The sequence below is a fragment of the Mercurialis annua genome, linkage group LG3, assembly GCF_937616625.2.
Source record: "Mercurialis annua linkage group LG3, ddMerAnnu1.2, whole genome shotgun sequence".
Classification (NCBI taxonomy): Eukaryota; Viridiplantae; Streptophyta; class Magnoliopsida; order Malpighiales; family Euphorbiaceae; genus Mercurialis; species Mercurialis annua.
The window spans coordinates 74,923,224-74,948,867 of NC_065572.1; the positions used below are offsets into that span (position 1 = coordinate 74,923,224).

Genomic DNA, 25,644 nt, shown 5'->3' on the forward strand with positions numbered 1-25,644 from the left:
CATAAAAGATTCAAAATAAATTAAAATAAATATTCTTATATAACTAAAATTTATAATTAATCTTAAACTTTGCATAAAAAACTAGTATGAATAAAAGAATTCACTCCAGCCAAATTTGTTAAAGTTTCAGGCATGATGCTTATACATAATGAACAATTCCAATGAGCTACAGTTGCAACCAATTAGCCAGAAACAAATCATCACTCGTTTTTTTTCCTTGAGATGAACACGGAGACGACAATGGAGTGCTACCGGAGACCAATATTATGCTACACTCCTTATGTATTGGTCAAGAGAAGTATTGAACAACTCGCACCTACACAATCAGATACAAGTACAACTTGTAAAAAAATCATAAATCACCTGCTCTTGCAGTAGATCCTAGAACGCATAAGAAGAATGATTTTAATTGTCCTAAATGTTTCTTATAGGGCCACAATGTCACATCCTAGAACGCATCAGTATACTTGAATTTAACTAGTCTGTAACTTTTCAGTTGAGATGATTCACTAATATTTGCTCACTTTGAGTATTCACCTAGAGTTCAACATAGTTCGTCAGACTAAAACCAGCATGTAGTCCAGCCTAATTTTTGCTCTCAGCCTAGCAACAATGATTTGGCTAATTCCTTCAATACATGTTACTTGTATCTTGAAAAAATAAGTCCTGCTATATAATCAAAGGAAACCTATATAAAGGTCAGCCTGAGAATACTCCAAGTCTGATCTTATTTAGCTACAGCCCTGCTATATGATCTCGGAAGAGACAATCTTACAAGTTACACCTTACATTTAAACTCTTTCTGAAATGAACTTTTGCCATCAAAGCAAATAGTCTCCCCTAAAGTAAAGAAAACATAAATGAACAGACAAACCAGTTAGCTTTCTATATCAACCGAAGTGGTCGGACAACTCCATTCTCCTGGTAGCTAGGCATAACCAATTCTCAAAACAGCAAGAACTGCACTCAAGGGTACTTAAACCTTCATTTAAATCGTGATTTGTATACTTTAGTAAAAAATGTTAAAATATGAACTAATTCAGTTACCCTAGCAGTTCCAGGAGTATAGATAGGATTTTTGACAACATATTCAACATTGTTGAAGAAACCTTCTGAAGTTAAAACCTTCTATTGATCACTAAAAACTATTGTCGAGCATCTTATGTTCAATCAATATAAGATAAGCTAATCGTTAGTAGCAAAGTAACAACTATAACTTTGAAATATATATTATGGGCCCCTTTTTGAGACAGGACAATGTGAAGGTTATATCTCAAATTTAGATAAAATTTTAGGAGCATTTTTACACCTTTACCTTGGGTACAATTATTTCCTTTTATTTCACTGATTCACTCATCACACGAAAACAACAATGTAAAAAACAAACAATACTGAGACTCACTTACTCACTCACGCCTCCATGAGTCGGTGAGTTTAGACAATGCAATAAGAGAGGAACCGCCCTCGGTCAATGCCTCAGCCGCAGCCTCTTTTAAAGCAATGACTCGCTCCCTAACCGAGTTACCCGACTCTGATTCCATTAACTCACTAACTCGCTTCTCCACCTCCAGCGCAGTTACAAACTGGTTTTCTGACCAGTTTATTGGCAAAGCAATTTTAATTTCTTCCACAAGTAAGACCCTATTAAACTTCTGCTCGGCATACAGAGGCCACGTAATTAGTGGAACACCAGCACAAACAGCTTCAAGCACCGAATTCCACCCACAGTGGGTCACAAACCCACCCACCGAATCGTGATTCAACACAGCAACTTGTGGAACCCATAACTTGACCACAAGTCCCCTTTGTTTAGTACGAGCCAAAAAACCATCAGGGAGCAGTGACTTCAAATCTGGGTCTGATTGGGCTGAAATGGCCAACTTTTGGTGGTTTGAAGGTGGATTTCGAAATACCCATAAGAACCTTCGTCCACTTTTTTCTAACCCAATTGCTATTTCTGATAGCTGTTCCTTTGAGAATAATCCCAAGCTACCAAAACATAAAAAAATAACACTCTTACTAGGTTGTGAGTCGAGCCAAGTTAAGCAATCTGGAACAATCTCATTGGCTGCATTACTGGTTGCTATTAATGGCCCAATACAGGAGAGAGGTGGTGTTGTAGAATCAGGTATGCATAATCCATCTAATATTGCCTTAATAGCTTTTGGTTCAAGTAATTCAAAGCTGTTCACTATAATGCCTGCTGATTTTGGAAAACATTTGGAGGAGTCTAGAAAGAAATCATATGCCTTATCATTGCGATCGAGCATAGGCAGTGGCATATAAGATGCAGGAAACGATGGTACTCCCGGAACATCGATATTCGTGTTAAGATCTTTAAAACTTTTGGTGGTGTTTTGATGAATGGAGGGAAAATTCAAGAAAGTAGCAAGGAAACTTACACCAGTAGTAAAGAAGAAATAGCCAGGGATATTCAGTTCCGTAGCGACAGACAAAGAATGAGCACAAAAGAAGTCCATAATAAAGGCATTAATGGCGTAGGTTTTGGAAATAGAGAGAAGGGTATTATGGACATTATGGTTACTGAGTCGGATGACCTCAAAAGTGAGACTTTCATAGTGTTTGGTATCGGTGGAAGGGAGAACAATAGTAGGCAGACGATGGAATTTGATTGAAGGAAAAGTTGCAGAGACGGTAGCAATGTAGGAAGAAGTAGATCCAGCATTATAAGGAGCTTCAAGAATGAGAATGTGAATGGAGGTTGAAGAATTGTAAGAAACAATGAGCTTGCCTAGCTCTACCATTGATATCAAGTGACTTATTGCTGGTGTTGGGTACAACACAATGGCCTCTTCCATTGCTGCCACTATATTTTTAGAGGCTGTTAATGTTAATGCAATGCATCCGACTCAAATAATATAAGGACTTACCAACCCACAAAAATTAAGTATTTTCCAATTTTGACTAAATGGATGGCATTTAACACAATTCATAGAAAACCTATGCATATGTTGATTATTGGTTGGTCCTAGGTCCTACCTTCCAGAGTTCCAGTTTTGCACTCTTCTTTTTGATTTTTTGTGCCACATTTTTTTCTTTTATATAATTTTATTTTTCTCTTCAAATTGTTAATTAATATAAGACCTTTATAAATTTTTCAATATAAATAAATATTATTGTATAATTAAAAAATTTATATTATATTTTTATGCAATAAAAAAAAGAACACTGTTGTTAATTATACTCTTAAACTTTGTATAGAAAAGTATGAAGAAAAATCTGCACCCCAGTCAAGTTTTGAAAAGTTGCAGGCATAATATTTCTATAAAATGGATAATTCCAATGAGCTATGATTACAACCAATTAGCCAGAAACAAATCATTACTCACATTTTTCCCATGTTATGAACAAGAAGACAGCATTTGAGTGTTACCAGAGCCCATTATGCTACGCTCCTTATGTATTGGTCAAGAGATGTATTGAACAACTCACACCTACACAAGCAGATACAAGTGCTTTTATAAAAAAAAATATCATACATCATATGCTTTTAGTAGAGCCTTGATCGCTTGATTAGAATGATTCAAAAGTCCTTTTTTTTTTTAATTATCCAAAAAAATGTCCCACCTTTTCGACTTTTTTTTGTTTATGGCTCAACATTCAAAATCGTCAGTTTTAGCTTGTTTCTCATTTTCAATTTCAATTGTAGCCATTTGTTCAAATTAAAGTGAAAAAAGTTCAAATATGTCATTTATAATTTCACATTGTTCCAATTTGCATTTTTACCATCAATAATTCCAAACATGAAGACATATATGGACCTTTCCCCACTCCAATTTTAAACAAATAGCTACAATTGAAACTAAAAAATGAGAAATGAGCTAAAATTTGATAATTTTGAAAATTTGGGCCATAAACGAAAAAAATCGAAAAGTTGAGGTATTTTTTAATGATTAGGCCAATTAAGAAAGATAATCAGTATAGTTAAATTTAATAAGTTTGCAACTCTTAAGCTGAGTTAATTCACTAACATTTGCCCATTTTTGAGTATTCACTTAACAGTACAGCAGCTATTGAAAAAATCACTTCCTTCCAAATCAAGAAAAACAATCGAAGCGCATCCATACAAAAACATCAGCTGTATTAGTATTTACAAAGGATTGCAACAAAAGGTAATGCAGATAAACTTAGGACCATAAGGTTCAACATAATTTGTCAGACTAAAACCCATTAGTAGTCGAGCACCCAGTTTTTCAACCTAGTAACAATTGGCGTTAATTACTATTACCCCCATGAGTTTAGGTATGAATTATTGTTTTCGCTATGAATTTTGGAAAATTACTATTTTCCCCAGTTTTCCTTGACTAAAACCCTCATTTGTAAGGGGATTTCAGTTATATAAAACATAAAGACCAAGGCGAAATAGTGTTGTTTCAAAATTGAGAGGGTAAACAGTAATGCGGACCTAAATTCAGGCAGATTATAGTATCCCTAGCAATTACTTGGCTCATTCCTTAAATATTTGTTACTTGTATCTTGAAAAATAAAACCTAGTATAATTTTAATGATCATAATGAAAGACTGGTGTATTAGAGGTTTTCTAACAATTCATCATTTCAAAATTTCCCCACCTCAATGATAAAAAAATCCTAAGTCATAGCTATACATAGTAGCCAGCATTCATCAACAATAACATAAGTCATTTCATTTCAACTTGAGTTTGAAAGAAAATAACCAAACCAAACCGATATAAAGATTGGCTTGAGAATAATCCCAAAGTCTGATATTACTTAGCTACAGCCCTGCTAAGTGATATCTGAAGAGACAATCTTACACCTAACATTTGATATAGTAGATTCCCTAACAACTAAAACTTATACTCTTTTTGAAATGAACAATTTTCAATCAAAGCAAGCAGTGCCTCCTAAAGTATAGAAAAACATAAATGTGCAAAGCAGTTAGCTTTCTAAAGCCCAAGTCACCCAAAATGGCCGGACAGCCCCATTCCTAGTAGCTAGGCATAACAAATTATCAAAACAGCAAGAACTGCACTCAAAAGGGACTTAAACCTTCATTTCAATCATGATTTGTATACTTAGTAAAAAAAATTTTAAAAACATAAACTAATTCACTTACTTGATAGCAGTTCCAGGAGTATAGATAGGATTTTTGACAACATATTCAACATACAGGTTGTAAATATACTTCAGGGAATCTCGTAGATCACCAGTCCGAGGATGAGTAACCAAAATAATCTGCACAAGTAATGAATAAACCGCTCAAACTACTTCACACTCACATCAATATCTGTAAGTTTGACAACAAATAACAAAGCAAATAAAGAACATATCTGAACCTTAATCCCTGAAGGACTCTCCATGAAACTCAGTTTATACGTATTGGTACGGAAGCTATGAAACGAGCAACCTTGACCAGGTAACTGAGGCATCCCGAGGTTTCCTTTTTCGCCACTGCACCACGAGAAAACACACAGAGGTAAATCAAACATAAAACATAAAACAGTCCTGAAGGATAACGGAGAAAAAATTTAAATTAGAAAGTAGACCTGATTGGATCCATTTTAGCAGTTAGGGATTTGAGTGAGAAAAGGAGACCAAACATGAGCTTATGATCCTGCTGCGCATTAAGCGTGTGAAGCGGGCGGTTCCACTCTCTATAAAGCAAGCACACGCCATTCCTATTAAACACGTACATCATGTGCGCATTGTTACCGGATGCAGTCGGTGCCGGCGGCGACGGACTTATGTCTGATCCGCCGAAGAATTGCATTTTTTTCTTATTCTTTTTAAATCTGATCAGCAGAAACCCTAGAAAATGGAAATTTGGATCAGTACAGATCTAGCCATTTGCATACAGGTCAGTTCAGATTGATAATTGATAAAAATAATCTTAATCAACGGCTCACAATTCCGGTTCGAGAATTCTAAATTAGCTTTCAAATCGATCTGTTAGGTTTTCGAACAGGTTAAAATCTAGTTAATAACGGAGAAGAGACATACCTGAGAGTTCGAAAGCTGAGACTTGAGACTGGAGAGAGAGCAGGGGAGAAGCTAGTAACGGGAACAGCTTCAGTATTCAAGAGCAAATTACCAGATGACGTCGTTTTTCGGTTTGGTTTGCAGTCTCTTTTGGTTAGCAACTCTGGTTTGCAGCTAAAAATTATTTTGTTGAAGGCAAAAGGTACTCATGCACTCTCAAACTTTTGTCCAAGAGTATTTTAAGTTTCTAAAGTTTGAGTCTTTGCAGTTTGTTCCTTAAACTTATAAAGATTGATGCATATACAGTCGACCCTCTAATAGTTAATATTCAATAGATTAATAATTCTAATAATTAATAGAAAATTAAGAGAACCAACTTCGTTCCACGTCGGATAATTAATAATTCTATAATAATCAATAAAATTTAAAATATATTCTATATGAATATTAATTATTAGAGAGATTTTAAAAAAAAAATATATATAACAATTGATTATTTATTAATACTAACCTTAATTCATAAAGTGGAAGCTAAAATACCATCAAATTATGACTTTTTTATTCGTTTGAGAAATTTTAAAGGAAGTTATTAGATAAACAAGTCAAAAAAAATGAAGCATCTCTAGTATAAAACGATATTAAAAATTATTTTGATAATTATTTTTTGGTTCGATATCAATTGATATTTTTTAAATTGAATATAAAATTATTTCTTTTGAATTGAGTGATTGTAAAGTGTATTTAGTTAGTTTTTATAATATAATATTAATATTAGGTATATTAATGTATATGCTTTAAAATATATTTTATATCTTTTATAAAAATATTTTTATACAAAGTCAATAAATTAATAATTTTAATAGTTAATAAATTTTTGATCCACCATGTGTATTAATTATTAGAGGGTCGACTGTAAACATTACCATCAACTTCATAATCACAATCAATTGTTAACGGTAGGACATACTCAATGATTATGTAAAAAAGAGTGTTTATCCCATGAAAAATTATTAGACGCAACCGTTGCGCCATGTCATGTGCGATATGAAATCTTTTATTATTATCTAATTTTTTTTTTTAATTTTTTTCACATAACTAACGCATCATTAGTTTGTTGTCTAGATAACATGGCGCAACTAACGCATCATTAGTTTGTTGTCTAGATAACATGGTGCAACGGTTGTATGTGTAATAATTTTTCGTGAAAAAGTGGAGTAATATTTTCCAATGTAGACTAGATGGCTTCGATATGAATTTAATAACACACTATTGATTTGAATTTAATAGCACACTATTGATGAATGATTATTAATTTTCATGATTTTCAGAATAAAAGAACAAAAATTATTTAAAATTAAGATAGCCTAAACTCAATCAATTTTTTTTCAAATTGCATTCTTTTTTATTCAAAAATTACTTTTGTCTGCTATATATTTTCATTTACGTTTGGTGTCACTCATGTAAGGATGATGTGTTTTTGGAATCTATAAAAAAAAAAATATATATAATATTTTAGTTAAAGATAACTTTTTGGGATTTAGAAGATATATTTTAAAATTAAGGAATTTTTTCAATAATTGTGTGTTATTTTTTAACAAAGATAGAAATACACTATTACAAACAAACTAAAGATATACTACTATTTACAAATTTAAACGTCATTCACGCCATCCACATCGTTTACGTTGAATACATCGTTATTCCGAACTCGTCAAACATGGCGGACGATGCCGCAGCCGCTTGCTTCTGACGCTTCGAGCCTTCCTCCAAATATTCTTCAATATCTTCATCTTCTTTTATGAGAAATTCGAACTCACGCCCCCTTCAACTTGATGCCTCACTCCTTAGCCAACTGAGCTAGAGGTATTGGCAATAATTGTGTGTTTTTCCAATGAAAAAAATGCAGAAATCTACCAGGAGCCCGTTTGAATTTACACTTGTACAAAAGAAAGTTCTGAAAGCTTTAACTTCTCAATTTCAGTTAATATATTAGAAAGCAATCTTAAATCACTGACGTGCACATTTTGAAATTATCAATGAGCAAAATAGAGCCTGGAAAGCACCGTGGTGAGCCAAAAAAGCTACTATAACAATAACAGAAACAGAAACAGCACTTGCAAGCAAACTGTACTAAACAACAAACAAAATTACAACTGGTAGATCAAGGCAGTCGAAGTTTTCAGACATGCATATCAAGAGATGAACAGAACATGTATCGCGTAAACCGAAGAAAGACAACCTACTCTTTAGTTCCAAGTTTGATAAATACGAACTGAAAGAGGAAAAGAATACCAAAACAGAGACAGGATGATTCAAAATCCCAAAAGAGAACACTACAATATATCCATAGAAACCAAGAGCTTAGATTTCCCACTTCTTCATCTCCATACCGTCCGGAGCACTTCCTTCCACCTTCTTTGTACCCACTTCTTTCCAGTTTGTCGAAAGCACAGTCCCGTTTGATTCCACCTGTCAAATACGATATTAGTATGCTTTGTTCTACCATTAACAGCAGTATCACTGGTAAGATCATTTGTTCATTTTCTTATTATCAGCAATAAAACCTATAGTAGATGGTTTCATGACAAGAACCTAAAAATAGAAACAAAAAGAAAGACAAAGCAACACGGGGACATGTCTTACGAAAGATTTTTGCATTGCCCTTCTTGTGTCTTCATCAGCATCACCATATATCCCACGGAAAAATTTATTTAAAGCTGCATCACCATCTAGCTTTTCGTCTTTCTCCTGAAATTCGACATCATTATTTCTCAAGCCTTAATTAAAAATCCGATCATAAGACATTGTGAAAGAAGTACAAAGTACAAACCATGTAAATTACTTCTTTTGTTCTTAGAATAAGATCACAAACATTGTAACTTTACCTCCCTCTTCACTTGAGCTTCCAACTTGTCCCAGTCTACTCCTTTTGGTTTTGATGAAGGATAAGAAGGTCTATTCGATGCATTAGCTACACAAAATACAGTAGGACACAAGATTAACCACATTTTAGGATAACAAAAGCATTGAACCTCAGAAATTATATACAGTGAAAACAGCAGTATTCCAAAATAAACACAACTATAATGTTGGAAGAAACCATTGCATCACTCAATAGGAAACCCAAAAAAAAATTAAATTATGTTATTCATAACTATATGAGTTCTTAATTTATGTTATCTCAAATTCAATTTTATTCAGAGTTAAATTCCATCAATTCTACTAAGTTTACAGTCTGGATGATTAAATATTTGTATATTACTAGCATGGTTGAATACCTGAGGATACATTAACCCTTTGCAGAACTGCTTGATCCTTCACAAATTCAAGAGATGTCCAGTGTATGGGATCAGCCTTTGCAAGTCGTATTTCAACCTTAGTAGATAACACATTAAATCTGCATTTTTCAGGTACTATCTGTTTCCATAAAAATTCACAGAAAATAAGTGGCAAAATTACTGGAGCTCCCGGTACCTAATTAAAGTTTCAAAAAATAATGAAACAAAGGAAAAAAGCATGATGCGATGGTTTCTTAATTAAAGTTCCAATAATCATGAAAAGAAATATAAATACTACTCTCATGATATAAATGCCAGTCATCATAATTACTTTTACGATCAGCAATAGAGTATTTGCCAAGCAAATTGAATGTCATGCAATACCTTTCCAAATAATCGAGGCTGAAAATGGTAAGCATCTTCACCAGGAACATCGATGCTAACACTTAGCTACAGTGCAATTAAAAAAAGTTATAAACTAGTCAATCATCCAGCAAAAAAGAAAACTAAGAAAGAAAGCAATTAGTTAATGAGCATACTATTTGCTCGCCAAAGTCAACAACAACACTACTAGCTGGCAAGCCCTTCGCAAATATAGTAACAACCACCTCCTCAGGCTTCTGGTAGAATTCATGCCTGCATAAATTATCATGCCAATCACAGACTAGAGCAAGTAGGTGCATAATTATGATAGTTTATGATCCTATCGTCTATGAAATGCAATTTGGAAAGAAAGAACGTGCAAGTATGCGGGGAAAAAGATTAAATATGTCAAGAGCAAGTTCACTTAATATCCAAATCAACATAGCCCAAGCAAGCTTAGGATAACACTAACCTATATTTTGGTTTGGATGGCACAGCTATTGGCACCTGGCTGGAATGGTCAGCCACAGGGTGTACATCTTCCATAGAGACAACATTTTCTGGAGTTTCTGACTCTTTATTTGGAAGATTAGCAGTCTCATCTGCAATGCACTTGTCACATTCTTTGATCAACTTAGTGAATCTAGCATCTTCTGGGGCCAAAGAAGCACCAATCTCTAAGGCTGCCTTGGCAGTTTGATACTCCTCAAGCCTTACACAAGCAGTACTGCAACCAAATACAGTAAAATTGAAATGGAAAGATTAATAGACTAGCATATATGATCCTACACTAAATATGATAATTAAATTGTGCTCACTGTGCAACAAATTAAACCTGACGAATTTGCAGAGTGAAACGAATTATTATCCATACAAAATTATAATACCATAGATATAATATGTAATAGTATTTATTGGTAAGAAACCAGTTCACAGTCAAGTACAATATATATATATACATCATGTAACACATGTTCCAGTCAAAACATAATCGGGCAAGTCAATACAAACCAAGCTAAGGTTCAAACCCATCCAAGTGAGCAATCCATGCGTGTGAAACAAAATATCAAAAAATAATATTGTAGACGCCTCGTCCATGAGACTGATCTTTAATATAATAGCATGACATCGAGATTCAGTTATCAAAATCAATTAAATAATTAGATAATCAAGAGGATATAGCATTTTGAATGTATCAGTCATTCAAATCTAGAAAAATTTAAAGATATGCATGATAGAGTGATACGTAATGCAATTATTCAATTATACCAAAGGTCAAAAAGTGCCATGATGCAGCAAGGATTTTGCTATTGATAACATATTTAGTTATTACATTCTAACAAATATACAGAAATTTCATTCTTAACAGGTGAGTGAACATCTATAGAAAAATTATAGAAGTTCTCAAAATCTTCATTCCTGCATCAAAGAATAACTGTTATCATTCACCAACTCACATCATGAATCATTGCGCCGCAGTTCAATTAAGCCAACATAACAACACGAAAACCTAGCAATATAAACAAATTCAAATCCACAATAACCGCCATTCTAGAGGCATAAACACAGGTCAACTGTTCAATAATATAAGCTCCTCTAATAAAATTATGTTTCAAATATACTAACACGGACATAAAGTTTCAGTTATCAAATTCAATTAAATAATTAGATAATCCAGAGGATTCAGCATTTAAATCGTTGTAGTCCAATTAAGCCAACATAACAACGTGAAAACCTAACAGTATCACCAAATTAAAATAAAAAATAACCGCTATTCTAGAGGCATATACACAGGTCAACTGTTCAATAAAATAAGCTCCTCTAATGAAATTACGTTTCAAATATACTAACCCTTTCCGCAAGTAAGCTTTAGCCATGGAAGGATCCAACTCAACTGCTCTGTTCGCATCAGCAACCGCCTCTGTACATAACATAAAACAAATCAAATATTAACAAATCATATCAATATTAAATCAACAAATCTAATAAACAAACTCAAAAATAAATAACCAGTAAAATTGTGGAGTTTAATGTTGGCCTGAGCGCGGTCGGCGTACAGTTCGGCGCTGTTAGGGTTTAGAGAAATGGCCTGAGATAAGAGGTCGGCGGCGAGCTCGAAGTGGTCGTCGATGAAGGCTTCTTTGGCCTTCTTTTCGAGATCGGAAGCCATGGAAGAGTCTAGAACTGAGAGAGAGTGAATAGAGTTGAAAAAATATGAATGGACTTGAATTGAAATTGAGAGAGGTTTTGTTGTTTATTTAGGGAGATGAAGACTTAATTAAACCAAGTCTACGAGTAATTAAATATTTAAAGTAAATGATTGGTAGTGCGATTAGTAATGCCCTGTGATGTTCATTAGAATTGTCTCATATTCATTGTGACATGAAGAACCACCTTAAATTAATCAATGTATTTTCTTTAAAATTAAATACAAGTAAATTAATTTGTATAATTTTAATAGTTTTTAAATGATAGATCGTATTAAAACTAGGGTTAATGTCAAAAAAAAAACTACAGACTTTACATGTTTTCTCATTTTAATCACGCAGTTTAAATTTCTCATTTTCATGCACGAACTAATACTTTTTCTCAAATTCACGCACGGTGCTGAAGTGACACTCATTCATTGGTGTAAAATGACCTCCACCTCAGCGAATCACATCGATGGAGCCGTGACACCTCAACACCGTGCATGAATTTGAGAAAAAAGTAATAGTTGGTGCATGAAAATGAGAAAATTTAAACTGCATGATTAAAATAAAAAAACGTGTAAAGTTGGTGAATTTTTATGACATTAACCCTTAAAATTGCTATGAAAATACATCGTAAATCAATTGATACAATATGTTTTAATAATAAGCTAAACCGGCTAGTCGATTTACTGAAAAAACAGAAAATGTAAATTAAAAATCTAAAAATAAATTTTAAAATTATCGGCAAAAGTTCAAATGATGAAGATTCTCAAGCTCAAAACTTATATTTTTATACTCGTATATTTCAATAACCTCACTATAACTTTGATTTATTAAGAGGCTTTGATTCAGAAATTGAACAAGCACGAAAATAGTCTTAATCAAATCAAACATCGATTCATTAAAAAAGCATCATCAAAAGGTAAGAAAAATCACACTAAAATATAAAATTATAAATAGACGGACGGAAATCAATAATTTTCCAATCAGAGGGTAAAAAACCACTGGTATTACCGCTAACAAACTTAAACGATACAAACATGATGGTTTTAACATTTTTTCTCTCTGACTGTCTCAAATTATATAAATATAAATTAAACTTATCATTATCTTCTATGCTCTAATAAACATGTCATATTAATACAATTACATAGTCTAGAAATGAACAAACCAAAGTTGAATTTTTGCTTTCCTGTTCCAAAATAATACTACAATTAATTAATTAATTAAACTCCAAAAAAAGTAGTAGTTAATCAGTTGATTGATTTTGAAATCAAGCCAATTTTTAGCCCATTAACCTGTAAATGCCCACTTTTAGCAATGAAGGCAGGTGGTTTATACGGTTGATAATTGGTTCTAATCTATGAATGTTTGAGTGTAGCAACAGAATGGGGCATAGAATCCATGCTTTTTTTGTTTTTCCAAAGATAAAAGATGGAATCCATGCTTTGCTCGAATGGTACGGCAGTGAGGAGGTTATTTGAAAAATAAAATAAGACCTTACTCTTTCGCATTTATAACAATATAAGCATACTTTTAAAGTTTAATACTAAATAAAAATTTAAACTTTCATTTTTATATATATATTTTATAGCACTGGAATGTCTTTTTTACCAAACAATATCGTTTTATTTATTCAAAACGGCAATTTATTAAAAAATCCGATCGAATCGATTCCTTATTAAGTAACAACAACCCATTTTATAAGCATTCTTACTTGATAACTGATTTACTTTGAACTTTTTCGTGGGGTATAGATTTTATTCTTTATCATTTGGTTGTGTCTACTGTCTAGCAATCGAGAAATACATTTCTTGATCTTAAAAGAGTAAGCAAATTTCCATAATGTTTCAAGGAAAAAAAATGAATTCAAACAAATGAAACTTCCAGAAGAGTTATACCAAACAAGAAAGAATTTTCTTCTTTAAACCAAATGGTCCCTTTGTGAAAAGAAATTATACAATTTATTGAATTTAAACATAAAATTATATAAAATTGAGAATTAAGTATTAAATTCTAAATAATGAATATAATAATGTTTTAAATCTTTAATTAGTTAGTATATTATTGTATTTGATATCTTTAACATTGAAATTTATCAAATGTGTTTTAGTGTTACATATTTTATTTATAATCATTAGAAATATATATAATTAAACTTATAAACAAATAATTATAAAAAATATAATTAAAATATCTACCTAATTTTTGTTTGTTTTATGGTGAACATGAATATGTATATAAACCCGACTGAAATTTTTTAGCTTTATAATAACATGAAAACTCTACATAATTGTAATTTTGCATGTAAAAATAAAATAAATATATAATAGTGATGGTTCATAATCCTACCAAGTGGACTTAGTCCACCTAAGAATTTCTCGTGATATACTCATGTAAAAGATCACACCAAGGATCAACGTTCCAACAACCTTTAAGAAAATTCTGGTTAGCAATGAGTCTAATGACGCTGACTAAAACTGAAATGATATGCAAAACAGCAACCACCTTTATAAACAGAGCAGAACTACTCCACTGTTTCGAAGACATTTGCTCAAAGATCGCCTCATTATGCAACTCCAAGTCCCTAAAACAAGGCATTTGCATCCACACTCCCATAATCAAACTGGGTCTGCAAGACCATTTATATCTAAACAACAATCTCTTAACTCTATACGCCAAATGCTACGGACTTGACCATGCACGTCACTTCTTCGACGAAATGCCTTACAGAGACGTCGTGTCTTGGACCGGGATACTCTCTGCTTACACTAAACATGAACAACACGCAGAAGCTCTTGATGTATTCGATTCTATGATTATTTCCGGTGAATGTCCGAATGCATTCACATTCTCGAGTGTTTTGAGTTCTTGCTTTGCTTTAGGAGAGTTTAGTTATGGGAGACGTATTCATGCTTCTTTAATCAAGCTTGGGTTTGAATCGAACCAGATTTTGGGTTGTTCTTTGGTTAGATTCTATTCTTGGTTTGATTCTACTGAGGTAGCTTGTAAATTTTTTAGTTCTATGGAGAGTAAGGATGTGGTTTCGTGGACAACTATGATTGCTTCGTGCTTACAAGGTGGGAAGTGGACTCAGGGTTTGAGGCTTTATAAGAGTATGTTAAATGCTCAGGTTTTTCCTAATGAGATTACTTTTGTTAAACTCTTGGCCGCGCCTTGTTTTGTTGGTTTACATTATGGGAAGTTGGTTCATGGGAATATGATAGTTTTAGGAGTTGAATTGAATTTGGCAGTGAAGACTGCGCTTGTTGATATGTACTCGAGATGCCGGAGAATTGAAGATGCTGTTAAGGTCTCAAAGTTGACACCTGAATATGATGTATCATTGTGGACTGTTGTGATCTCTGCGCTGGCGCAGAATATGAAGTTCGACGAGGCTGTTGCTGCTTTTCATGAGATGGAGATCTCAGGAATCTTGGCTAATAATGTTACATATTTGAGTATGTTGAGTATTTGCATATCTATTTTGTCGCTTGATTTAGGAACACAGATTCATTGTAAGGTGGTCAGGAGTGGCTTGGAGAATGATGTTGCTGTTGGAAATGCACTTGTTGATATGTATATGAAATGTTCTTCTGCGGTAGAATATGGGTTGAGAATTTTTAGAGGGATGGAATCCCCTAATGTCATCTCTTGGACATCTTTGATTTCTGGTTTTGTTGAACATGGCTTTCTAGAGGATTCTTTGAACTCGTATATGGAGATGACGGCTGTAGGCGTTCAGCCAAATTCTGTTACTCTCTCCGTCGTTCTTAGGGCCTGCAGTAGATTGAAATCTCGAGTTCAAACATCGAAACTACATGCATGTATAGTTAAGACCAACTCTGATCAGGATATTGTGGTTGGTAATGCTCTTGTAGATGCTTATGCTGGTTCCGGGAGCGTAGATGATGCATGGCTTGTTGTACGATATATGAATCGCACAGATGCCATCACATACACATGTCTCGCAACAAGATTAAATCAGATTGGCAATCATGAGCTTGCGTTAGATGTAATTAATATTATGCTCAATGATGATGTGAAGATTGATGGATTTAGCCTAGCATGCTTCTTGTCTGCATCAGCCGGCTTGGGCAGAATAGAAGCTGGAAAGCAACTTCATTGTTATTCTGTAAAATCTGGTTTAAGCTTTTGCATTTCTGCTGCAAATGCCTTAATAGACTTGTACGGGAAACACGGGCTAATACACAAGGCACGTAGAGCATTTGCAGAAATAATAGAGCCGGACGTTGTGTCATGGAATGGATTGATATCGGGTTTAGCGATGAATGGGCATATCTACTCAGCGCTCTCTGCTTTTGATGATATGAGGTTAACAGGATATAAACCTGATGCCTTTACATTCTTGTTAGTGCTTTCGGCTTGCAGGCATGGAGGTTTACCGGACCTAGGTCTCCAGTATTTCGATTCTATGAAAGAAATGTATGGTGTGGAACCACAGCTTGATCACTATACCTGCTTGGTTAACATCCTCGGTCAAGCTGGCAGGCTAGAGGAGGCAATGGATATTTTAGATACTATGCCTTTTAAGCCAGATGCTTTGATCTACAAAACTTTGTTGGCTGCCTGCAGGATTCATAGGAATGTGCCTCTCGGAGAAGACCTAGCAAGGCGAGGGCTTGAGCTAAATCCTTCAGATCCTGCATTCTACGGGCTGCTCGCCAAATTGTATGATGTTTGTGGGCGATTTGATTTGGGTGAACAAACTCGCAGATCAATGCAAGATAAAGCGCTGCTGAACACTGGTTAGGATTGGAGCAGATAAAAGCAAGATTCATCTCTTCCATAAAGTTATTTAGATTCAGGTTATTTCTAAAAATTGGAATCCTTATGTCATGATATCTTGATGATTAAATCAAGATTATGTGTAGGAGCAGAAAAAGAACGCATCTTCGCATATTTGACATCACCATTAAATTCAGAATCAACATAGTTCAAATAAATTTCGTGAGTACTGCTGAAAAAAATGTTCAAATGTAAGAATAATACATACTGAACGGAAATTAGAGACAGTTCTCGTTACTGATAAGAGAAAAGAAAAAATGAGATTTGATAAAACAACTTCTTGTAACATCCGCTCTTGTTAGGATTATTAACTGAATGGTTTCTGGCTGTTGTCTCACGAATACCCTATTTTATCTGGTAAACAGAAATTACAAGAGAACAAACACAAACAATAAAACGAGAACACTGGAACTGATTCAACTCCGAACTCAATGTTCCTCAAAATGTGTTTACAGAGCATTACTCCTTTAACTCTGATTGACCAGAGGAAACTGCAGGCGCTTCCTTCTTGGTCTGGACAGCCTCAAACGTCTTGTAGAACTCCTCGGGAAGAGGTCCAGGTCGATGCAAAGGAACATGCTTTGGAACTGGAGCATCATTTTCTATAACTTCACATTCATAGTCATCAGGAACACCCCAGGGATCCCACTCTGCAACACAGCATAGTAAATAAGGCAACTTTAGTAACAAGATATAACTATGTTTCATTTATTAGTTGGCTAATGGATTTATAATATAGATACAGAGGTTTCATACAGTTTGTTGAGAATCTTAAATATTCTAAATGACATAATAAGCACAAGACGAAAGAACCAACTGCCAAGTTCTCTCAGAGTATCTAAGAAAAACATAAGAAACAAATTGGTCAATTTTGCCTCCACGGAGAAGAACATTGAAATGATAGTGCTCTACTACGCCAATTAACACTACATTTTAGTTTCATCTTTCGGTTATCAATACCACAACAGTACAAAATAGCGTCAATTGACATGGTCCTGTGAATCAAACTTCATTCTAAATGCCGGCATAAAGATAAACAAGTGTGAAATAAAAGTTCTCCATAAATTATTTCTCTCAAAGCTAACTAGTACTAACTAGCTCATGGCCTTCAAGTAGATATAATATGAACATGTTAATGGCGTTACGGAACCAAATTGTGCTTCCTAGAAACGAAGACTTAAGTGTTTAAAAGACCCTCTTATTTTCCACTATTTCTAAATAAAGCATCAGAATGCAGGTGCCTATAAGACCCGCCATAACGTTCCAATCCAGGAGATGTAGCTGATAAACGGGGTGTTGTTATCTATTACTAAGTCTAAATTCAACACTATATCTCTAAACTAAGAACTGATGACTTTATTAAAGCAAACCAAATCACAGGTAATATGCATAATTTCAAAAAAAAAAAGCCTAAAACTAAAATTATGTCATACTATTCTAAAATCTCATCAATTTCAAGCTAAATAAATGTCAATAATACTAATTAAAATAAAAAAGAATGCAATTAAAAAAAAGTTTTAGAAACGGACCGATCATTTTCTCAATAAGCTTAAGCTCATCCTGAGCCTCCTCAATAAGCTCCTCGACCTGACCGCAGCCAAGTCGTTTCTCGATCATTTCCCAATCCTCTTCTTCGCGGCACACCTTAAGCCTGTTGCTCGTGAAGCTCTCCACAGCCTTCCTATAGCCTTCATCTTCTGGTACCGCTTTAATCTCTTTTAGGGTTTTGGTGTACAGATTGATCAGTACCTCCCTAGCGTTTGGGACTACGTCTAATCCTACGATCCCGGTTGTTTCCTTCATTTTAGCCATTAATGGCCGTGCGATCGCCCGGAGGAACATCGTTAGTTTTTGACCCGACTCACCTCTGGATCTGCACTCTCAATTTACCCGAATTTCTTCTTCTTCGGCTTCTTTCTTCGTTTCCAGTGTTTTTTCGCTGAGTAAGGGAACTGTTTGGTTGGGCTTGTATTGCCTAGGCTTGGAATACGGTAATGAATTATTTTTAACCGTTTATTTATCTGGCTGTGGATATTACTTGGTGGGACCGATGAATCAACGATTGCGATTTAGTAAAGAGTTTTTTAGTTCTTATAACTTAATGTGATGGGCTAATGTATTTGGGGCTTAATTTGTATGGGCCATGATGTTTATAGGCTAAGGCTTCACGAAAATGTAGAGTTAGGCCCCTGCAATGGGCTGAACATATGAACTCTTTATCAAGCTTCTATACGAGATCGTTCACAAACTCTTAATTGAGCCCGTTCAGAAATAATTAAACGAGTTGTTTGTTAACTTAAATGAGTCTTGCACCATTATGTCCACGCTTATCTCGTTTAAACAAAAGAATATAAAATCAAGATCGAGCTTGGTTTGTTTATAATGTGAACGAACGTGAACCAAACTCTAATCGAGGCGAATATTGGGCTATTCGCTAGCAACTCAATTCGTTTACAGCCGCATCTCTCTTCTTTTTCTCGTTGATGTTTTTAAATTCAGATTGTTAATAAAATATTCTTTAATTTAAGAAAAACTATATAATAGTATTTATTTGAAATTAACTAAGCTCTTAATTTTTTTACAATTAGTTCATTATTTAAATATAGACAAATAAATAAAAATATAAAATGATTTGAACATGATACTTTTCGAAACATTCTAAAGAGAAATATTGGATACAAGAAGTAGTATATTTTTTTTAGAGATAATAGATATATTTTATATTAAATCAGTTTTAATCTAAATACACTGAAATTTAATATTAAAATCTCAAAAATATACTTAAAGGACCTAGACACTTGGACTAGATCTAGGGACGGATGTAAGGTAGGGTCAAACAAGGCCTGAGTCCAACCTCGCTTGAAAATGAATTATTACCTAACTAACAGGGTTATTTACTACGCTTCCTAATTAATGTTGCATATAAAACTAAGTAATTCATTTGTTTGAGTTAAATCTAATGAAGAAAATCCACCGAACTTCGTAAAAATTATTATTTTATAGCAAAACCTAATGTGAAATTTGATTAACAGTTAAAAAGTGTATAGTAAAGCTAAATGTATAGAAAATCCTAGTCATTATATAAATCGATTTATTTATTTTTTAAATTGCACAATCTTTATTTAAATTGAATTTCAATTTTAAAATTTTCAGCATTTTCTTAATTCAAAAACATACTCTTATTTTTTTTTCAAATAAAATGAATTTAATTTCTATAAGTACACGTGGTGTACATTATTAACTCAATAATTTGAAATTTTAGTTAATATGGTGAATTTAATTTCTATAACATATATGATGTGCATTAGCAACTCAATAATTTGACTAATCTTTTAATTAATTATTATCGTTTTCTAAATCTTCCCCAGATCATCGAACTTGGGCTTAAAAGTAAGCTTTTCAATATAGGGACGATGACAAAATTACCTAAAATTTTAAAAATATTTACAAAAATACCTGTAAACTTTTTTTATTTACAAAAATACGACTGATTTAAAATTAATTACAAAAGTATCAAAAAATGAAAATTAATTACAAAAGTACGATTTGTATAATGTCGGTATAATTATGGTATAATTTTGGAATATTAAAACTATAAATCAGATAATTTAAAAATAATATTTGGTTTATTATTGGTATAATTTCAGTATATTTTTGGTATATTGATTATAAATTTTTATATATATTTTCTAGTTGATAACATGTATTTTTTTTTTATGTGTATTTTTCACTATAGTTGATAATGAACTAGAAAATTTGTATACTCTTGGTATACTGATGGTATAATTTTGATATATTATTAATTTAATTTTCAGTATACGATTTGATGTAATTTTGGTAAATTTTTATTTAATATTAATAAAATCTCAGTATGTATAATGTTGGTATAATTTTGGTACAATGTTGATATAATGTTAGTTTATTAGTATACTAACATTATACCCACAGTATACACCGTATGTTTGATATTATTTTTTATTTTTTTGTACTTTTGTAAATATTATTAATATTTTTGTAAATGAAAAAAGTCAACATATACTTTTGTAATTATTTCATTTTTTTTGATAAATGGTGTAATTTCCTCTTCAATATAAGCCTAAAAATCTTATAATTATACGATTTGATTTTTTAAAATTGAATTTGTATCCTATTTTAATTTTGAAACTGGCTTCGTCGCTGATAGACCTCACTGGCAACAAAAATAGGACATTTGAAGTAGTAAATAAATATAATTTGAATTATTTAACAAGTAATTCTTCATTATTTTGATGGCAACAGGAGAAGGAAATGAGCTCTTAATAATTCAAGCTTAAGGACCGAGTCTGCTTCAAGTCACATTGGCCAATAGAAAAATGATAATAAGATGGGCGGAAGAACAAGTTGCATCACTATTATATAGCATCATGAGATTCCTCAACAACCTTGTTCGTGGCCCTATTTATCTATATCCTCAAAATTTATTAGCAATATTTTATTTATTAGGTTAATTACATATAAAATCACCACTTTTACACGAAATTGCAAAAATAACACGACCTTTAAAACGTGGCAATTCAGGGCACCACCTTTCATTTCTTTTCAAAAACAACATGGACACATTTTTAGTGGCGTTTTTGCTGACGTGGCATGACACGTGGCACTCTCATTAGGTGTCCAAGTCAGCAAAATTTTACCTAAAAACGTGCTCATGTTATTTTTGAAAAAAAACGAAAGGTGATGCCCTGAATTGACACGTTTTAAAGGTCGTGTTATTTTTGAAAATTCGTGTAAAGGTGGTGATTTTATATGTAATTAACCCTATTTATTATATAGGGTCATCCGTTCTAAATGCTACGTCGTTTAAGAGAATAATTATTGAATACAACCGTTACGCCATGTCTTTCATGCAACAAATCAATCATATGTTAGCCATGTATAAAAATTAATGATAAAAAATAAATAAATGATAATTAAAAGATTTCGTATCGCAAATCATCATTGGTTTGTTGTAAAAATGACGTGGCGCAGCAGTTGCGTGGAATAAACACTCCGTTTAAGAATATTAATTATAAATTAATATATGAGGCAATTTAAATTTTTGGACTTAAGTGACAATTTGCTACCTCAACTTATAAGCAATGAGCAGTTAACACATAAATTAATTTTGTGGGCAAATCAGTATACGAACTTGGTTATTATAGACAATTTGCCCCATTTTGATAAATTGCCCTCTCAATTTGTAAGTTAATTGTCCATTCAATTGGCAATTTACCTCTTAACTTGTAAATTAATTTGTCAAAACGTGCTAATTGTCCATAATCACCAAGTTCGTATATTTTTTGTGACGAGAACTCACTCTACTGAGCCGAAACTCAATATCATTGTCAAACTCCGGGATGTGGACCGCCCGCAAGCCCACATACCTGGTAAATCCGGGTTATAATGGCCAGTAACTCAACCTCAACCACTCCATATTAAGAAAGGGCGTAGCCGGGGTTCGAACCCACGACCTTTGGCGCCCAGATGGCTGAGACTTAGACCATTAGACCAAACCTGTTGTAATACCCCAAAATGTTTAATTATCCAATTGGGCTATGTGTCCAGTTTCGAGTCGCCAGAGTGGCAATATCGGAAAGTCTTCCGATAAAAGTAAGGTAAAATAAGTTTTAGTAGATCGGTTTTGAAAGAGATTATAGCAAAGAATTTAACGTTTTATTTCAGTTCTAAATTTGGAATTGGAATTGGAATTGGAATTAGAAAGGAAGAATGCTAAGAAAGTTGTAAGATAAAGTACAGGGACTAAAGTGGTAATTTAGCCATATAAATTCCGAAGGGAAATTATTTAGCCAAGGTCCGCGAAATGTTTTATAATATATGTGGTAAAAGTTTCGGGTCAATCAGAGACCTTTTAAAATTTGGACGCGGATGTGTTTTGGGCTAAATTGCAACTTTTGGAAAGTTCAAGGGCCAAAACGTAAATTAGCCAAGAAAGTCTCGAGAATAGCAATTCTAAGATTATTGACGGAAAATAATAATTTTGGGTTAGTATTATTTATTTGAATATAAATAATACATAAGTACTTAAGTTAAAAGGATAATTTAACCATTGGGTTAAATTAGAAAGTTAAAAGGAGAATTGGTTTAAGTTAAAGAAATGAAGGATCAAAGTGGCTAATTAGCCATGATATATTAAGAAAACCAAAGGAATTAAGAAAAGAAGAAGAAGGAGCAGAAGGTATCAGAGAGACAAAGGAGAAATGTGACGAACGATTACGTTTCGCCGTTTCTCGTCCAAATCGAGCGTTCTTTATATCGATTCGTTCAGAATTCAATTCTCTATCGATTACGAGCATTAAATTAAGGTAAGCTTGACGTTTTGGTTTTGGGTTTCGAGCGGTTTTATCGTTTTAACGATTTTCGATTCGAATTCGACGTTTTAAACTTGAATTTCGTATATTCAATATTGCTAAACGTTGCGGATTGGATTTAGAAGGTTTTAGCATGTCGGAAATGGCCCGGGGAGTGAACCCCGGGGCTACACATCGGCAGCCGTTTGCTGCACGAACGTGCAGTACACGTTCGTGTAGCACACTGCACGAACGTGCAGTACACGTTCGTGTAGCACACTGCACGAACGTGCAGCACACTGCTGCACGAACGTGTAGTCCTTCGCCGAGCGAGGATTCCTGATTTTGGCTTTCTGGGCACTGACGCGACGCGGAAACTCGATTTCAAACAATTTCAAGTCGTGTAATCAATCGTGATTCGATTGAATATCAAAACGTAAACTAGGACGTTTAAAAGAGAAGTGTGATTAAGAGATTATCAAAGTTAAGAATCGTATTTGAAATACGATTATGTTAACCTAAGTTTATAACTTAGGGTTTTGATACTAAGTCAACGTTTATGGATTAAACGTATAGGTAACTCGATTAAGTAACTGACGTACCGACAAGCTACCAAGCCAGTTAGCGAGAGTGGTTATGTGATTGGACAACGCATGGAGCTTACGCTTGCGGGATTATAATAGTGCAGTTTTGGATAGCGGTCACTGTGAGTGGCAATTTACTTTCGCGTGTTATTATTATTAAAGCTATTTTCATATATTATGAATATTATTATTAATCTATCGCATTTAAATGATTTGCTCGTATTAGATGTTATGTTTGGTAAATTTGACTATATGAATGCTGTTATATTCATTGTTTTGAATATAAATATCTAGTGTGCGATCCGAAGAAATCAACTACCTATTGGGTGTCAATAGGCTGTGTGATCACCAGTATTTGAATCAGCCTAGCGTGTCTAGATTGTCTATGAGATTATGAGATGCGCACATGATATGAATGCGATACGCGTGAGAACTCGGTTACGGTGTAGCCTGAGCCCCGTATCTAGTGGGTTGGACCCACCAGTGAGTTGGACTCACACTTGGAGATTAAGAGATTGGTCGCGGCTGACGTGGTTGAGTGTGAACACTCCTGGGTCGGACCATTTGGATCAGTTTGATTTGAATATCCCGAGTAAGATAAATTAAGAGTTTAAGATTAGGATTTCGGTCGGATATGCTATTTGCGAATATTATGTTATTTTCATATTATATTGGAATAATTATGCATATGTTTGAGTATGCGATGTGTATTTTCATAATACCGATAATAAGTTGCATACTCACTCAGTATTTTTCCAAATATTGACCCCTCACTCTGATGTTTGCAGGTAGACAGAGTCGGATCAGACAAACCATCTCCACTGTGCCCGAAGTCATTGGACTAGCACAAGTATAAGTTCCTAAAGCTGCAGTAGTCAGTAGGTGTCGGTATTCGATAGACATTTTGACTTCAAACAATATTTTATATTGTAAACGCTAGTATAATATTTTAATATTTATAAATGCTTTATCCGAAAGAGTTTTTCCGAAAATGTTTTATATATAATATTATATTTTTAAATTGAAATATTATTAGTGGTTTTAGGCTTGCTACGGGTTTCAGAGCTACCACTCCCATTCCCTAGCGCCGGTCTCGGCTCAATAAATTGGGTCGTGACACCTGTGCGGGCACCAAGTTTGTATATTGATTTGCCAAAAAATTAATTTATATGTTAATTGCCTATTGCTTATAAGATGAGGAAAAATTACATTATTATTAACATTTTAATATAGTTCAATGTGGAAAAATTACATTATTATTCACATTGTATAATATATCTTACGAGGCAAATTAAGTTTTTTTTTGAATGGGAAAATGATTCTGTTAAATCAAATCGGAAGCAGTTACATTGGTGAGAAATTCAGGAAAATGACAAAACCACTCCTGATGACCTGAAATGGAACTGGCGTATTGCGCTAGAACATGCGCCGACTGATTCGCAGATCGCCTCATAAAAACAAAATCAATATTATCAAACACGAGGCAAATTAAGTTACTACATAATAGTTGTTAATTTAATTTATAAAATAATAACGTTTTTTCAAATTATCCTTTGTAACTTAATATTTACTATTAATACTAGCATATTCCTTTAGAAAAATAACCAAAAATAATAGTAATGTCAAATAAATTGTTGAGACCAGTGCAAAAATAACTTCAATGAACTGTCGGACTATTAGGTCTTTTTTTTTAGGCCAAATGTTGTAAAAAGGTCAAATCTTTTACAAAAGTTTCACAAAAGTCCTGACCTTTTAATTTTGTCGATTTTGGCCAAAAATTGATTATTTGGTTTCACAAAAGTCCTGACCTTTCAATTTTGTCGATTTTGGCCAAAAATGGATTATTTGATTTCACAAAAGTCATGACCTTTCAATATTTGGCATGCCACATAGGCTCCACATAGGCAAATTGAAATCAAATTGAGAGTTGGCCACAATTGAAACCAAATAATTTGTTTTTGGCCAAAATCGATAAAATTGAAAAATCAGGACTTTTGTGAAACTTTTATAAAAGGTTTGGGATTTTTAAGACATTTGACCTTTTTTTTAAGGGTTACATTTCATTAAAGCTATATTTTCCCATGGGAGTTCTAATTTTTTTTTTTTTGATCTAAAAGGAATGGCTCAAAGCC

General features: G+C 33.4%; 4 protein-coding genes across 9 annotated transcripts; 1 reads left to right on the forward strand and 3 right to left on the reverse strand.

Moving 5' to 3' along the window:
* Positions 1-16: 16 nt before the first annotated feature.
* Positions 17-6,124, reverse strand: LOC126671936 (UDP-glycosyltransferase 88A1). Of its 6 annotated transcripts, none has more exons than XR_007639187.2 (6): positions 5,982-6,123; positions 5,528-5,789; positions 5,318-5,432; positions 5,098-5,216; positions 3,351-3,455; positions 17-316 (listed from the first exon to the last, which is right to left on the reverse strand). XR_007639187.2 is itself a non-coding variant. In XM_050365770.2 (6 exons), the coding sequence occupies exons 2-5, from the start codon at positions 5,749-5,751 to the stop codon at positions 3,404-3,406; spliced, it is 510 nt and encodes a 169-aa protein (XP_050221727.1). In that variant the 5' UTR covers positions 5,752-5,789; positions 5,982-6,123; the 3' UTR covers positions 17-316; positions 3,395-3,403. The 6 variants fall into 6 exon arrangements, 5 of the variants coding, with proteins under 5 accessions (XP_050221727.1, XP_055961296.1, XP_055961294.1 ...); XM_050365770.2 differs by having other exon boundaries at positions 3,395-3,455; XM_056105321.1 differs by lacking the exon at positions 3,351-3,455 and having other exon boundaries at positions 5,982-6,124.
* Positions 6,125-8,074: 1,950 nt separating this feature from the next.
* On the reverse strand, positions 8,075-11,900 carry LOC126673973 (protein SGT1 homolog). Its single transcript, XM_050368309.2, has 9 exons — positions 11,612-11,900; positions 11,453-11,522; positions 10,074-10,328; positions 9,778-9,874; positions 9,623-9,688; positions 9,239-9,377; positions 8,846-8,931; positions 8,604-8,708; positions 8,075-8,429 (listed from the first exon to the last, which is right to left on the reverse strand). Exons 1-9 carry the CDS (start codon positions 11,769-11,771, stop codon positions 8,322-8,324), a joined length of 1,086 nt encoding a protein of 361 aa, XP_050224266.1. The 5' UTR covers positions 11,772-11,900; the 3' UTR covers positions 8,075-8,321.
* A 2,243-nt stretch (positions 11,901-14,143) lies between these two features.
* Positions 14,144-16,743, forward strand: LOC126674464 (pentatricopeptide repeat-containing protein At5g52850, chloroplastic). The gene has a single exon (XM_050368910.2). The coding sequence runs from the start codon at positions 14,249-14,251 to the stop codon at positions 16,565-16,567; it is 2,319 nt and encodes a 772-aa protein (XP_050224867.1). The 5' UTR covers positions 14,144-14,248; the 3' UTR covers positions 16,568-16,743.
* A 100-nt stretch (positions 16,744-16,843) lies between these two features.
* On the reverse strand, positions 16,844-18,587 carry LOC126674465 (probable NADH dehydrogenase [ubiquinone] 1 alpha subcomplex subunit 5, mitochondrial). Its single transcript, XM_050368911.2, has 2 exons — positions 18,132-18,587; positions 16,844-17,252 (listed from the first exon to the last, which is right to left on the reverse strand). Exons 1-2 carry the CDS (start codon positions 18,442-18,444, stop codon positions 17,062-17,064), a joined length of 504 nt encoding a protein of 167 aa, XP_050224868.1. The 5' UTR covers positions 18,445-18,587; the 3' UTR covers positions 16,844-17,061.
* Positions 18,588-25,644: the final 7,057 nt, after the last annotated feature.